Source organism: Azolla caroliniana, unplaced genomic scaffold (assembly GCF_043228905.1).
Source record: "Azolla caroliniana isolate FFs.n. ecotype wild unplaced genomic scaffold, voAzoCaro1.0.p SCAF_6, whole genome shotgun sequence".
Classification (NCBI taxonomy): Eukaryota; Viridiplantae; Streptophyta; class Polypodiopsida; order Salviniales; family Salviniaceae; genus Azolla; species Azolla caroliniana.
Genome location: NW_028230441.1, coordinates 2,132,426 through 2,149,356, shown reverse-complemented (window position 1 = coordinate 2,149,356; position 16,931 = coordinate 2,132,426). Strand labels below are relative to the sequence as shown.

At 39.2% G+C, this 16,931-nt stretch overlaps 2 protein-coding genes across 3 annotated transcripts; both read right to left on the bottom strand.

The window, feature by feature from the left end:
• Positions 1-571: 571 nt before the first annotated feature.
• On the bottom strand, positions 572-4,437 carry LOC147862511 (double-stranded RNA-binding protein 1-like). 2 transcript variants are annotated; one of them, XM_087321354.1, is made up of 4 exons: positions 4,278-4,437; positions 1,808-2,063; positions 1,480-1,708; positions 572-1,276 (listed from the first exon to the last, which is right to left on the bottom strand). In XM_087321354.1, the coding sequence occupies exons 2-4, from the start codon at positions 2,051-2,053 to the stop codon at positions 864-866; spliced, it is 888 nt and encodes a 295-aa protein (XP_087177480.1). In that variant the 5' UTR covers positions 2,054-2,063; positions 4,278-4,437; the 3' UTR covers positions 572-863. The 2 variants fall into 2 exon arrangements, with proteins under 2 accessions (XP_087177480.1, XP_087177481.1); XM_087321355.1 differs by lacking the exon at positions 4,278-4,437 and adding an exon at positions 2,646-2,667.
• Positions 4,438-10,541: 6,104 nt separating this feature from the next.
• On the bottom strand, positions 10,542-13,134 carry LOC147862510 (E3 ubiquitin-protein ligase WAV3-like). Its single transcript, XM_087321300.1, has one exon. The coding sequence runs from the start codon at positions 12,870-12,872 to the stop codon at positions 10,575-10,577; it is 2,298 nt and encodes a 765-aa protein (XP_087177426.1). The 5' UTR covers positions 12,873-13,134; the 3' UTR covers positions 10,542-10,574.
• Between the last annotated feature and the right edge of the window lie 3,797 nt (positions 13,135-16,931).

Genomic DNA, 16,931 nt, shown 5'->3' with positions numbered 1-16,931 from the left:
TTCATCAAATTCAGATTTTAAAGTAGCTGTAGTGGTGTTTGGGGGAATGGCACAAACCTTGGCCCTAAACTATATATTTCTACTGAAGACCTACTATATCTGTTTGTTAATTTATTAGGTGTCCTGATATTAAGAATTAAAGAGATATCCCTTTTGAAATCAGCTCAATCTTAACGTGATGACAGAAGAATGCACTTTTAAAATTGTCCCAAAATAGCCACAACGAAAAAGTTGATTCTCTTAAATAAACCTATGCTTTTAGGAGTCTGGAAAACACAAGAAACTTGACTTTGATTGGACTTCCCCGAAGAAGCCTCAATCAATGAACTAAGATTAAGGTATAGGCAGTGTTGTGGAACAATTCAGTTGATATCCCAACAAGAGCTCTCAGCAAAATATCCATTTATAGCTACCTTTTCCGAAAGATTGAACTCCACCAAATTCCATGAATCAAATGACTTCCTCCGAAAGCTGTTCCTAAACACATAACCCAACAAGCGCTAAAAGCAAAATATCCTGTTAGGGCTACCTATTCTGGAGTTCCATGTGCCAAACTTTATCTACAGCTGAATTGGTTCACATCAAATCAACTTCATCAGAAAGTTGTTCATAAATATCCAACAAGAGCTCAAAGTAAAAATATCTCCTTACAGCTACCTATTCTGAAAGATAGAACCCCACCTAGTTCCATGTGCCAAACTTTATCTACAGCGGAATTGGAGCACATCAAATAAATTTCATCGGAAATCCGTTCACAAATACATAACCCCAACAAGAATTCAAAGCAAAATATTTGGTTATAGCTACCTATCCTGAAAGCAGTTCTGTAGATCGTATGAAACAGGTTGCGAATTCTCATGTTTTCAAGTAGTTTGCACACACGAGAACTGCAAAGGTTGGTTATTACTGTTTGGGCTTGGGATCAGTGTTGGATCTGTATTTTTGAAGTCTTGTTCAGGAAGTTTCAAGTTTGTCACAGTGATTCCAGGAATAGCATTAGTGCCTGCTAACAAAAAAGCATCCTCAGCTGTCGCTTGCAGATTCTGACCTTGCCCATTAGTAATATTTGTATCAGACTCCACTTGTTGTGCAGCTTCAATGGCATTTAATTTGACATTCTCCGAATCTTTGTTCAACTTCAATATTCGTCTCTCCTTATTGCTCATCTGTGTTCCCGTAGATGGCTTTTTGCGCTTCACTCTTGGATTGGAAGTTGTTGAGGGTACCTCTACAAACTCTGTCACTGTACTTTGCTGGCTGATAGTAGCTTGTTGAACTGGAGATCAATTTAGAGAAGATGTTCTGATTAAATACAATGTGCTCTTATGATTAAAAATAAAATAGTTAGCAAATGAAAACAGATATATAGCGGGCATTCCCCCCCATATAGGTCGAGAGTTGAACTGCCACCTAGACCCTCTCAGTTACAACAAAAAGGCCATTAAGACAAAATAACAATTAAAAAAATGAGATTTGGACCTGGATCTGAATAGATTGCTATCAAAGCTTCTTTTGCTGCCAAGATTGCGGCATGTTTCCTGTTTTTACTGACACCTCCTTTGTATTGAATTCCACCAATTTCTACAGTGGCACAAAAATATGGCATGTTCTTTTCAAAAGATGTTTGAATTACAGTATATAAAGGCAGTGGGAGCTTCCGTTTCTGTGTATACTCTTGCAAGAGACTCTTACATAATCCAGATTCATGCTGCAGCAAGTTCATTGGAAATATGGTTTCAATCAATTTCCATTACAAATTTATGTACAGAAACCTTGTTACTAGAGAGGTTTTATCAAGCAAAAATACCAGAGTATTGGGGGATGTCGTGTTTGAATCTGCTTTAGCTCCCAAAGCTACCAGTGCTGCTTTGGCAGCTGCATGTTCGGCACTCTTCAAATTTGTAAAGAAAGTTGGTGATTCATAGGTTTCACCTTGGATAGCCACTGATGCTCTGAATCGAGGCTGATGTGACGGTCCCTCCTTCGATACGGTATATATCGGTGTTGAAAAACGAGCCTTCTGCGCATATTCTTGCAGCTGACTTTTAAACATTTGGATGTACCTGCAAGTTACTCACATTTTATCTGAAGGAACCTTGATATATCAAATTTGAACCTCTTTCCCACACACACATGATACATGTAGTTTGCAAGCAAATGAGGTCCTCATGCAACAAAAAAGCACAAATCTTAGGCTTTTAAACAATGACAAAATTAGAATTCTTATAATCCAGGAGGCCAATTTTGAGGCATGAAATCAGAATAAACATATACATCTTGTATGGGTATCCTCCTAAGCAGGATTACTGCAAATCTCACACAAATTTGTGCTAACATTGAAAGAATTAGAATTCTTATAATCCAGGAGGCCAATTTTGACGCATGAAAACAGAATAAACATATACATCTTAAATGGGTATCCTCCTAAGGAGGATCACTGCAAATCTCACACAAAAGTCACACAACTTTGATCCAGGAGGCAACTTAGAATTCTTATAATCCAGGAGGCCAATTTTGATGCATGAAACCAGAATAAACATATACATCTTATATGGGTATACTCCTAAGGAGGATTGCTGCAAATCTCACACAAAAGTCACACAACTTTGTGCTAACAAGAGGATGTCATACAAATTTGTACTCACAAAAGTGCATGAATTCAGCTCTCACAAAAGTGATTGCTTTTTACACGTTTATGCGTTCTTCATATGTCCATATTCTTGAGTGTCACCAAATGTTGGACCTGAAGCTAATCTTTATTAGCTAGTGTGCAGAATCTAACTGCTTTTGACTTTATACTCCAAATACTTGTTCCATCATGCTAAGCTACAATGTCCATTTTTATGAAATCGTTTCTAACAGTACTCTAGTCAATGGCTCGAAAACCTAACCCAATCTCCCCCCTTCAGATGAAAACACTTCTCTTTCTAATCCAGTTCCCTTGCCACTCATTGCTGCTTCATCTCAACATCAGATCATAGAAGCTAGTACTTCATCTCCTCTCATGTTGAGGATCACTACAATGCTCTGTATTAAAATCTCACATTCTGATGTTCTGGACTAGTTTCGCAGCTTTGAGATCTACCAGACAACACAATGCATCATCTTCTATTAAAACTATGCCCTGGAGATTCTACAAAGATTTCGTATGAGTAATTTCCATAAAAACCACCAAATTCCACTCCTTCAGGTCCCAGGGTTACAATATCCAAACATGCCAACACCAATGGACTGTGATCATTTTCATTGGGAAGTGGGCTGCCTCTGCCTAGTATGTCATGTATACTCTCACCTAGAAATTTCCTACACGATTACATCTTACTGAGCTCCTTTGCTGTCAAGCCTTGTCAAACTCATCCATCAGCTATACAACACACATTGTATTATCGATTCACCAACTTTAGATACTGTACTCTATATAGTTGTGATGATGGATGCATTGTCAACACTTGGAAAAGCTCCGAATAGCCAGGGATTCTTAAAACTCACTGCATAACTATTCTCACAGTTTTTACCTTTCATTCAAGGTCTATGTCATAGAGCAACAAACACCAGCTGCAACTGCTCTTTCATAGTTGAATATCCAGTTTCTTGTTACGCGCTTTCATAACTGAAATATCTAGCATGCAGAGCATAAGTAGGTCCATGAGTCATATAATTCTTGACTCACAACACATTAGCTCGACATTCCTCAAGCCAGAGTCCACAGACTTTAGTTGATAACTTCCATTAGCATATTTCTTGTGTTGCACATACAGAATTTCCATAAGTTTTCAAGCTTTCTACCAAGAAAGCTATAGAACAGTTTGTTGTACCTTAATACCCAGATGTCTTTATTACTCAGAAAAGAAGTTTCTTGATAACCAGATAGTTGATCAGGTTTTGGGTTTCAAATTTTGCGTTTGGGTTTCGGTAGATTAGCTTAACAGAAATTAAGATTGCACCTCTCTAAGAATCGGAGGAAATCATGCACATGCAAAGCCCTAAAAATTTAGTTCTGATTCAAACCCCGACCCTGACAATAACCCTTAAACTTCGTTTCTAACCCTAATCTTCAAAATGTGTTCTTAACCCCCTAACTATATATCCCGAAACCAATACACAGCCCTAGAAATTTGTTTCCATACTCTAACCCGAATATAATTCCAAACCCTTAAAACTCGTTTCCTGGCACTAAGCCTAGAGTTCTACTCCTAACCCTGCAACTCGCATTAGGGTTCTATATCCTGACGCCAGAATTTTGGCGAAACAAAGGAGAGGGGGAGAGAAGAGTTTACCTTTGCAGAGCACTCGAAGCTCAATGAGGGGCAACGGAGAGCAGCGATGGGGAACAAGAGATTTGTGGAGATTTGTGGGCCAAGAGAAGAGACAAGATCCTCGAATGAATGGGTCGATGATGTCGACAATCCTTACGAATTCTGCGAAAAGCTTTCTTCACTCCCTCTCACGTCTTCTCTTATAGGCTCCTTAGCCTTTCCTGCTATCTCCCTTAATTCCTTCCTAGTCCATGTCCAACAGGAACCAACATTCACTCTCATGCCCATCCATGGACCACCCCCAACACAAATCAAAGAACATTTTGTCCACACCTCAGTGCGATCGGGGCTTAGGGTTTGCGATTCATGTAATATGAATTACCCTAGCCTTTTTCTCAAGTAAATGTGAAGACATTTTATGATGTGGTTTATATATAAGTCTGGAAACTTTCTAATCGAAAAATATCACACATGCCGACAGTAGCTGTCGATTGAAAAAACTTATTAATAGATTTAAGAGATCATCTTCCATCAACTTCGAAAGCATCATCTTTTCTTAACCATGCCTAGTTTTTCTCGTCGTATCTTGAGGAATGAATTACAAGAGATGCCTAAGAAATCTTGGTTTCTCGTTATCAATTTCATCATGCGTGTTTATTGAGACCTTCTCTTGTAAAAGAAATGATACCATGAAGATCTCTACATCCATCTCTTAAGCAAGTATATTAAGATCTTCCCAACATAAACTCGCGGGGGCGGCAAAGGGTGCACAACAAAGTTTATTACTCTGAGAAGGCTTTGTCGTTTGTATTAGTTTATATTGTAATCATGGTATGTTTAATGGCGTAATAAGTGTTGAGAATCAAATGTCAACCACATTTCGTGTGTGAGCACTTTTGTTGGAGAACATATTTTATCATACTTCACCCTTTGTAATAAGTAAATGGAAATATATTCTCTAACTTAAATGTATTAAATTGCTAACTTATCTTCCCCTCATTCCCTTGTCATGTTTTATCAATCCATGATTGTCCTTTAATGAGCAAAGAATTGTATATAAACCAAGTTCGCACAATTATATTAATTGTATGTAAAACCCATTTGTTACAACTGGATAGAGGGACATCTTAAAAAGTCATTAGAAAAACTGAATATGCATATGAGGAAATGATCCCAACATGCTCCACCGTCTAAAAATTTCGCATGAAAATGTGTTTCAACTTCTTAACATAAGGTTTCACCCCATGCTTACCACCAAACATGAAATAATCATGCATGTTCCAAATGTGTTGCAATCCCCAATTTCATGAAGATTGGAACAAGATCTTAAGCTCATCATTTGGACCGTTTTGAACACATGGAGCAAAAACCCATATTTGAGGCATCAAATAGCAACGGGGATAACAATAGCCAAATTTGAGAATTGTACCCCCAAGTTTGGTGAGCAATCAAACATCATATGCAATAATGAGTCCTACCTTTCACTTTAATAGTGAAAAAGAAGCAATTGCATGTTGCTAGTATGTGCCTCATTAGAGCTAATCATAATTGTAACCCCCCCCCACCCCCCACAGATACTCTCCAAATAAAGACATTTATTATGAGCAACAATTTAGAATGCCAACTATGTCTCAAGATCCGCCACCATTTTGAATTATGTAGTTTCCATTATTTATAAGACTTAGATGATGGTCATCAAAGAGGCTCTATGAGATTAATAATCACTTGTAAACACTAAGATTGGCCCTATATATGTCAATCAACCCATGATTATTGTCCGGTTTGTAAAGGCAAAGCACAAAGCATCAATGTTATACTTTATAGTTACTATGAGGAGTTGTCAAGCTGGAACCTATTTCAGCTTGAGCCTTGCAAAGCCAGTTTGGGCCATACGAGTTGAGCGATATGTTTGGCTCAGTTTGGTTAGAGTTAACTCTTAAACATGTTAACGCTTAACGAGTTTGTCTTGGACAATGCCAAACTAGTTAAGTCGAAACTGAACCGTGGCTGATTCCTAGTTGCAGCCAAATAAACCCATAATTGGGCAATGACATCAAGCATCAACTACATCTCCCACCTCTATGACCCATAAACTCTCTCTCTCTCTCAGCATCTCTTGCAATGTTTATATTACTAAATTTTTTGAAGATTGTGAGTCAATACTCAGTTCCACGCATAATATGTAAAATTGTTTCACTTTTGGTCTCACAAATTATATTTGACCTCCAAGGATAATAATAAGATCTCCCTCTTGTGAAAACACACAATTAATAAACGTGCACTAAAAACAATAAGATGATACCACAATTAAGTTCTATCTCCTCTCCCCCAAGACAAGGAAAAAATGCTCGATGTATCCAATCACATCTCATTACCCCCATGAGCCTTGGCTCTCAGAGAGCCTTAACACTTCATCAAACTCACTCACACGAGTTATGTCTTGAGGTAGCATCATGGCATCATCATGCAAACATGAAGATATGCAATGAAAAACTAGTGAAGGATGCAAATGCAAATGCAAAGCATGGGCACTTCTTTGATTTGGATAATGGTATGGCATCATTGTAATTTCTTTGCCTATAAAGATTGGCGAGGGGTTTTTTTTCTTACTTATCTTACCTAGAAAGACTGGCTAGAGTCATTCGGCATGGCTTTACAATATTCGAAGTAATATTAGACTATTTTGTACATGGCCTCTGGCCATTTTCATTTTAATACCAGTGGAGGATATTTTTTCAGGAAAAAAAAAACTAGTGGAGGATGTTATCGCATGCTCAGCGTACAAGTTAATTTGTAACAACTGTTATGACTTGTTAAACATGCATGACAATGTATCATGCTCAAATTTCTCTTCACAAGGGTGAGCACATTCATGCGTCCATTATTTTTACATCAAGAGTTTTTACCATAGAGTAGAAACCCCCCTTCTTATGAAGGAGTCACATACAAGATGATATGTCCAATAAGTTATAATTTGGGCTCGTCATGGTCTATAAAATTCCAATTCTTTTTATTGAAGGGGGAAACTACACACATCAATATATGTGTGTAGTTACTATCTAAATTGTTACTTTCATACTACTAGGTTTGTGGTGTATAATATTTGATTATTTATTTATAAATAAATATTAATTAAGTAAGGACGAACCTATTATTGATAAACATTTCTTGGCCCAAGATAAGTATAAGTTTAACTTGCTAACTATTCCAAAAACAACAATTGTCTTTTTGGTGACAACTACATTAGTAAGTTGATTGTAGGTGGTCATTTGTGATGATTTTAGCAACCCACAAGGGTGGTATTGATCATCCATGCCAGATTATATTTTAAATTTATTATTTAAATTTGGATTAAAGTATACAAGCCAATTTCAAGTGCCTAAGATGGAAACTCAAAGCTATAAGCATAATCTAGAATTGTTATCCTTGATTTTATTTTTAAATCAAGATTCACCGTGGTATTAATGAGAAGATGCCCAAATGCTACAAAGAATCCATACAAGAAATTATAACCCTCCTACCCACATGAATCAACATGTTTCGTAGCGGAAACCCTCATGCATGGTCCTTCAAGACAGGGGATGGAAAAAGCCATCTTGGTGGAGCATATCTCCATTTTATTCTGACCCCAAAATAGGTGAACAACTTTGCCTTTTTCCAAATATCCCGAAATTGTTGTTGCTTTCGAAACGCAACATCAGGCTCACCATGTATTGCCTCATATCGACCTCTTAGAGTATGCAGGAGAATCAACCATATCTCCTTGGCTAACTCAAGCGCATTTGGTTTGACATTCTAAAATACACACTTACATCTTGCCTTCCATAATATTCAAACTACTTTACACATATGAAAAAAAATATTGGGGTTATAATCTATTTGTCTATAACTAGCACAAAACATTTATTCACTTATACATGAACATGATAATTTAAGTGACACATTCAAATTCTACCAAGAAGGGCGAGCACATATGTGGATGCATTATTTTCACAAAGACAAATATATCTAAAGAGAAGTAACCTTCATTCTTAGGCATGAATCATATATAAGGTTATATGTTCCATAGGTCAAAATTGGCCTCCTCGTGGATGATAATGAATCTAATCTATTTTGTAACCTGTTAAACATTATGTAGGTGTATCAAAGTTGTAATATTTCCTTTGGTTTAAAAAGTACAAACCACAACCATTCGTTGATGGTGGCAAGGTAGTCAACATGGAAAGGGAGGTTTGTAGGTAAACAAAAAAAGGTTATAATGATGGAAACGTACGTAAGGAAAAGGACAAGAAAGGAACGAGAACTGTTTTATGTAGTTTTCCTCGATCTTATAATAAGTCAACGTGGATCAATTCTGAAAGGAATGATGATACAATTTCTATGGTGCGAGATAACTATAAAGTGTGTTATCAATTGGCTATTTCACATGAAGTAGTCAAGTGTGAATACACTAGGGTCTAGAGTTTCTACCCATATAAGAAGGCTAACTATCTTCTCATGAAGGGGGCTCAACTTATGTTGGGCATATGTCAGTGTGGTTATGGCTCATGTTAGCAAAGCACATGCGATCGTCATGGAACCCAATGTACATCTCACATTAACATAAGATGGTAATCGACATAAAGGAGGTTCAAATTTGTCTCGCGTCATCACTAGCGGGTGATCAACGATCTGACACCCCTCTTTCCTTTCTTTGGTCTATAATTCCTTATATTTTGCGTAAATAATTAATTGCGTGATGTTTGCACACTTGGTATCGATTTTCACGTTTTTTATGTAAGGCTTTTAGGGGCCATTACATGGGTTGTGATCTTCCTGTCATACAACACAAAAAGCATAATTAAGGTATTGAGGATAAAATACTAAAACTTAGCGGGGTACAACCATGAAAGAAACTACATCTCACTCCATCAACTCACTATATAGACCACTACTAAACCATATAGAAACCAAATATAAACTTTCCTGATTATGAGGTATCAACATTGGGCTTGGCCAATACACCCCCCCCCCCCCCGCCCCCAAAGACCTTCTGCACCAACGCCTTTGTCTTCAGAGCTCCTCATTAATAGAAGCAACATATAGATAAGTTGGTTGGATAAGGTAAGCTTATGGGCAGACAAGCTCAAGTTGTAGCCTTCGGGTGTTTTTTCTTAATACTATTGAAGAAAATGTTTGAAGAAAAGAAAAAGAAAAAAGTTGGTTGGAAGAGGTAGAGCTCATAGAGAGTATTCAACTTACATTTGATGGTTAAGAGGTGAATGCTACACTTAATGGTGTGATTAGGAGAAGGCACAATAAGACGTCAAATTGTAGGGTATATATATTGATGATGGGTATGTCACGCATGTGATCAAGTGCGTTGACATGAAAGTAATATGATTGGGAGAACCCATGGGTGCACCTAGAATGGAAAAGTAATAATGGTAACAAGAGGTCGACGCAAGGTAGGTTGAGAGTCATGGAGAGAAAATTACAATATGGAATGATGAATCAAAATTCTAGGCAAAAAAAGGAACATGTTGCATTATAAAAAACTCATCTCCTTGATCAAGAAGCTTGCTTGTCACTTACAAGAAGAAAACAATATTGATTGAAGGGCCATAGACCTAGGCCAAAAGAGGCACACGATAAATAAATAAATAAATTCATCTCCCTTATCAAAGAGTTTTTGCCTACCACTTGCTGAAAAAGCACTATAAATCGATGGGCCACATATCTAGGCCAAACGAAGCACATGGTGAATAAATAAATAAATTAGCTCATCTCCCTTATCGAGAGTTTTTCCCTACCACTTACTTGCACTGTGCACATAGAGAGAAATCCCTCAAAAGTATTATTCATTGTAAAAGAGTAAAGGGCGATATCATACGATTTTTGCGCGAGGCCCACAAAATAAGGTTCGAGGTTACGTTTAAGGCACAAGGAGATCTATACATGGGTCACATTTGGGTGGGTCGATGGCATTTACATTTAGTCGAATAACAATCTAAAACTAGATCTCTTGAATCCACCTCATTGTACATGGTGCTCTCTTCATCTCTAGAATCCAAAATATTTTAAAGAACAAGCTACACACCACGCGACCTTTTATTTCCTTTTCCCGGCGAGTAAATTCTTGTACCATAGGGCGGAGGACAAAAGACTTCGTGGGACTTGGCCGAGGGGTAAAAATCCCCGAAGTAAAAGATAAAAGAAGAACTCCTCCGGTGCGATAAAAAAACTTTCAGGTTACTCGAGATAAGTCCGGCAGCGGCGGGCCAGGGCCGGGTTTCATTAGGAGATTCAACTCAGTTAGAGGCTCTTAGCATCAATCAATCATCCACGGCTACTAACACTACTAGGGGTAGAGGGGGAGCAACTAAAGTTGCGCGAGAATTGAAGCATGGATGTCATCGACGGAGTGCAATATGCCGGCGGAGGGCCGCCATTAGATCCGCCTCCGCTACATTTAGCCGATGGCCTCCACATAGGGCTTGCTCGCATGGCCGCCCGCTGCCGGAGGTAAGAACTCTGGGCGGACAGCGCGTAGGCCCGGCCCATCGTCTGGTGATACACATGCCTGTTCTTCATGTGACCATGGATGCACCCCAACTCTGTGTCGAGAGCCTTGGATGGGGCATCCCCGACTGCGAATGCGATCGAGCTCTGGAGCTGCTGCCGGGCCAGCTCCAGGCAGCGCTGGGCGGCCACGAAGTCCCCGGAATCCGCCAACGATTGGGCCTCCGCGATGGCCTTGGAGCCACGCAGCCGGTTGCGGTGTTGGTCGATAAGCACCACGTGGCTGGCCGATGAGGAGGTACCCGAAGAATCAATGGCCTCTGGGGGGTGCTTCACTACTACTGGAGCCAGAGGCATTCGGAGTGAAGCACCAGATAAAGGGTCCACATATCTAGCCTCCACATTGAGCAGGGTTGTAATAGTACCACAATTATTACTCTGCTCCTTCACAGGCGGCACCGGCACCCACACGCTCCCCAACATATCGCGCTCCTCATCGGCGTAAAGATCTCCCAAATGGATCTCCACATGCCGCCCCGGCACGATCGTCTTACATGAATAGCTCCCCGCCTCCACGCCCTTCAGCTCCGCCATGGCCTCCATAGACACTAATTGGACCTCCACTTCCACTCGTTGGGCCACCACGCTGAACAGCCCGCCGAGGCACTGCGCGAATGCATCCTGCACATCGTGGCCCTCGCCTTGGATGAACGAGAATGTGCCGCCCGACTCCTCGGCTATGGCGTGCAATGTCATGGCATCGTGGTCCATACCTAGACCGAACGTATGCACCGGGAATATCTCCTTGCCGCCATAGCCGCCGCCTGCTTCTTCTACATTAGGAGCCCTGCTGCCACCACTGCCTGGTGTACATGCCCTGCCTAGATCTGCCAGTGGGGCTGTGGGAGATTGCATGGTGAAAGAATCTTGGCCATCTGAGAGAAGCATGACAGCCGCCACTGAATTCTTCTCTCTGCGCTGCCTGAGCACTGCCAGCCCTTTGCAGAGCCCATCAGCTATGCTGCTCCCACCCTGACTCTCCAGAGAGTCCACAGCTTCCATGGCAGCTCTCCGCCCTTCAAGATTCATGCGCTTCAATGCCATTACCCGCCGAGCCCTAGAAGAGAAAGCAACCACGCTTAGCCGGTCCCCTTGCCCTAAGCTTCTAACCAGCAGTCTCATGGCCTGCTTCAGCAAACCGAGCTTTGCCCCCGCCATGCTCCCGCTCACATCCAACACGGCCACCAGGTCCACATTTACCCGCCGCTGCCCCTCCAAAGTTGGATCCTCCTGATCGATCCTCGCTGCACCTAAAGCTTTCATCTGAATCAGTATGGAGAATCTCTCGTCACGGAGCTCTTCATTTCTGTCTTCCGCCGCCACTATTGCGTTAATCACCATAGCCTGATTGTCATGGCTTGTCACAGCTGCGGATGTCTCTGCAGTAGTAGACCGATCGAGTGCTTCGTCATCGTTGAACATGCTAGAGAGTTCCAGTCTGGATCCTATATCACGCCCTATACAACTCGATTTCATTCCTTGCTGCTCCGCTGCCGAATTTCGGAAGGTAGCTATGGTTTCATCAAGCATTCTCAGCACAGGTTCGAGCAGACGCTGCTCCTCTTCCGCATCTCGTATCTGGAAGGTTTCTGGGGGGTAGTGATGCAACTCATTATTACTACTGACTACATCTGCTCTCGAAGAATTAGTTGCACTATGTACTCTATTTGCAAGAAAGGCTGTACAATACGAATCAGAGAACGTGGAGCAGGAGGTGGAGGTGGATTTAATCAAGCCCTCTGATGGAGTAGGGGTTCCTTTAAACACTTCTCCACAGTTAAAAGGGACTTCTGTCCATGTAGCTCTACAGACAGGGCAAACCAGGTTACCATGGAGGACGTTGGAAGCTATACACGAGAAGTGGAAGGAATGGGAGCATTCAGCGGTGAAGAGGGCATGGCCAAGGTTCATACTTTCTAAGCAGATAGAACATGCAACGATTGTGTTGCTTGCAGTAGACGGTGATGGTGAAACTGGCAGAGACCTACTGCTGTTAACGCCGAGGTGGGAAGCTTTCCACGCCTTCCACCATGATTTATATCCAGGAAGCACCATTGATGATGAGATTACAGGTACTCTAAATCAAAATGTATCTGTATATCTATATATCTATCTACCTATATATATATCACAATCTGTTGTCTGATTAAACCCTAGCTAGATGAATTGGTTCATAAGTAGCTGATGTTATTGCAGATGAATAACAGTGATATGATCTGCTGAGGAGATCCGGTAGTCTTATTATGTATCCCATCTCTGTGGAGCATTACATGAGCATTAACTGGATGAGGTGACAGAGACAAGAGAGCTTAGCTTAGCTATGGTGGCTATTCAAAGCCTAAGCATGATGGTGATAAAGAAGAAGAAGAAGAAGAAGATACAGTTATTAACTTATTTCCATGTGGTGATGATAGAAACATAAGCTTTTTTTATGTTTCTCTTGGCTTGGGGAGGGTCAAAGGAGCAGGCAAGTTCATGTACATAATAGCACACACATACTAGTGGCCATTATACTTTCCTTCATACATACATACATACATACACACATACACACATACATATGTACATATGTACATCCATCCATACATGCATGCATACATACATATGTATATTATTATATACATATGTGTATATACACATATATTATATACATATATATATACTGTATACATATCATGTCTTAGCACGGAATATGAACCTCACTGTTCTGTTGGTCATGATAATACGTATCGGATGCGCACGTTCTATCGTCCATCTCCGAATAAAGCATTCTCATAATACGCCACTTCCCTCGACAATGCTCATGCCTCGTGGGCTTCCGTCGTATCTATGCCATGCACCGTCTAATAATTGAGAGTCTATTTAACACCCAAAGATATTGAAATTGTGTCTTGGAATAAATATCATTGACTTTGTTTGAAAATGTGGGCGATGTTATTTGGGATATCTTGTGACCCACACAACACCATTTTGCTAAGGATAATAACATGTACGTAGCCTTATACATGAAATGATGGGTGCAATTCCACGAAAAAATATATGTAAAAGAATTATTAGACGCTCCGACCATTACTTCATCATCTCCAAGGTGTGTCCCAATCCCATATTTCCATCAATCATCCTAGTTCCAACTAAATAAAAAGAAATGCACCTAGCTCCCAATCCATGCTCGCGTGAATCCTCCTTGGCCCAACATAACAAAAACAAATGTAGCTCACTTTTATTAACTAGAGTACAATATCACATTCGAATCATTATTTTCAATCATCAAGGCATATAAGACATCAGAAGCTCAGTTAACATGAACATCTTCAACTAGTGGACAACTCGAGCAACATTCCACATGTATACAATTTCAAGTGCCACGAGATGAACAAAGTTGTAGCTTTTTGACACTATTATGATGGTCACATGCATGCTAACAAAAGCCATTATGATCTTTTGTTTTGTCTTTACGGTCTCTTGTCTATTTACACCAAAAAGATCACCTCTTTCTCTATCTCACTAATTTATGCAAGTCTGACATTACGAGACACGCCTCCTTATTTCCAACCAATTGCCTAATTGTAAACACTCTTGACTCTCTCATTTATTTACCATGTACATCCACCCATATCACCTCCCCCAATTCTCATTTTGTTAAGGCATGTAACAACTTTGTCTGTCCCTTTCTCTTTTTAGTGGGAAAGAGTATTTGGATGAATCTACATCAGCTCTATCTCTTTCTTATCTATTGCACTGACAACAACTTGCACAATTTTATTGGATATGCTGTCAATATGGAATATTGTTGGGTAAAACTTACAAGCACCTTTTTGTTGAGTATCAATATATAAATAAAAAGAGTGTTTGTCTCAAAGTAAAACTTAAGGAGCATATGCATATATAATGAATATTAACAACAAAAATGGGCAATAAAGCTTCTCTTAAATTGCACCAATTAAGTGTTTTGTCATATGCCATTGGTTATACAACTAAATCATAGAGACCTATTTTTGTAGATTATTACGCTATGTGCAATGGGCATGACATAGTATTGTTCTAGGCAATTAGTTGAGACACAAACATAAAACGCCTCCCACACCACATTTAGGAATGATTATTCTGTATACGTGTATTGATCTATTACTATGAATATATAACCAACAACACTACGAGAAGTTTGGATCACACATTGATGAAGAAAGAGCAAAGACAAAGAAACAATGTTTTCTCCCACACAAATTGCTTCTTCTTCTTCTTTCCAAAAAGCACACAAATTGCTTTAATACCATTCTTGGAAACAAAAGATTTATGGTAATATTAGGTCCTTTTGACCTTGTCAAGTATTTGTTACTTGGGACTGTTCGGGTAATTTCTAGCTTCTTCACAATTATATCTCATAACATAATTGATGTAAACTCCACTCCCATACGTTAGCTTTAATACTTTCTTCTTAGAAATTAGAATGTGTGAATGCAAATATTGTTGGTATGATGATTTGAAATCTGATTTGGACAAGAAGTTGGGTAAAGATAATGATCTATCGTTGAAGTAAAAATAACAGATCGCACTCACAATAATTTAGGGAGGCTATTGAGAAAGGCCGTAAAATTTATGCAAGGCAAAGTTAAATTTTAAGGAGGTAGTATTAACTTGTAACTTGTAAGTATCAAAATATGTCACTGAAGGGTTTATGACACTATGGTAACTATTTCCATACATTAACTTCACTCAACCACGATACCATAGTAAATAAGGTACATCAAAAGATATGTTGGATATTCTTGCACAATTGCTTGTTTATATATAAAACATCGATACAATGTAAAATGTAGACAGATATGTGTGGTCTTAGGTTATCTAACGAAGATAATAAAATTTGTAGATAAAGTAGAAATGGGTAATAACAAGATTGATGGCAAGAGTGTACAAATTTGTTTTTAATGATTATCAGGGAGTTACAATGTGTTCAAACTTCTATGCATGTGCTTACTGTTGTGTAATTTGACCATCTATTTTCGAAACTATTGGAGGAAGAAAAAAATTCTAAATAAAAATCATTTGGGAACACATATGTGGCCATTGATGGCCTATCCAAGACCACCCGTGGGCCGTGATACATTGTTGACATACTAACGACTATGTAGATTCTATATATTCCATTCCATGTGGAATGATTTCTCCTAATCACAGTGACAAATTCCTTTCACATCAAAGTCATTCTTAAAATACTATGCGCAATAGTGAATTCTCCTAATAATACAGTTTTATTGCGAGATCATTTTGAGAATTTCGCATTAAGGTCGTCATTGGAATTTGAAGCATACAAATAACATAAACCCATCATTGCCATACCATTGAAACTAGCAATTTAGTAACTACTAGTGATATAAATAAATAAATAGAAGTTTAGAACAAAAGAGAGTGATGCATAAATAGATTTTATTTTTGTTTTCTAGAGCCCCACTACTTCCTTTGACCGCAAGTCTTGAACCCTATTTTCGGAAATGAAAAACGTTTTATGCATGCTGTGTTTTGTGAGTGCTGTGGTGAATTGTGTTCCACTCAAAATGCTACCAAAAAAATAAATCGTAATGAAATTAAAAGTGTTAAAAAACAATTAAAGAGATTGTTATTTGCTTTTTGTAAGAGTGATTGCAAGGCAACGATACTTTTTTTTTAAAGCAGCACTTACATTTGCTTGGTTCTCCCCTACCATCTTTGTTTTTTAAGAGGCTGTATACTATATCGCGCACAGTTTCAAAGAGGAATAATTGTGTGTCTAGGCCCTGGCCTAACTTTTTCTTGCCAGAAAAATGATCATCACTATTTACTTAATGCTAAGACAAATCTCTTGTTGTAGCTTGACACGAGTTCCAGCTCCTTTCATGGTTGGATGTATCCACCCATGCCAAGCTAAAATGTTTTCAAACAACAAAAGTTGCACAAACACTAAAAAATTAAATTTAAAAAACATAATAATGCTTAACCGAAGAGAAATCTGCCAGTATCACCTCACATACATATACGATGTGTTGCTACCCTGATGCGGTCACATTGTTAAACCAAACAATCATATCATCTGTGCTAGTGGCTGTGGCATTGTCCATCACCAGCATACAAAGAAGACAG

Coding starts and splice junctions, on each gene's coding strand:
- LOC147862511 (XM_087321354.1), bottom strand. CDS start 2,053: ATGTTTAAAAGTCAGCTGCAAGAATATGCGCAGAAGGCTCGTTTTTCA. Junction 1,709..1,807: donor CGACATCCCCCAATACTCTG/GTATTTTTGCTT, acceptor AACTTGCTGCAG/CATGAATCTGGATTATGTAA. Junction 1,277..1,479: donor AGCAATCTATTCAGATCCAG/GTCCAAATCTCA, acceptor ATTGATCTCCAG/TTCAACAAGCTACTATCAGC.
- LOC147862510 (XM_087321300.1), bottom strand. CDS start 12,872: ATGGTGCTTCCTGGATATAAATCATGGTGGAAGGCGTGGAAAGCTTCC.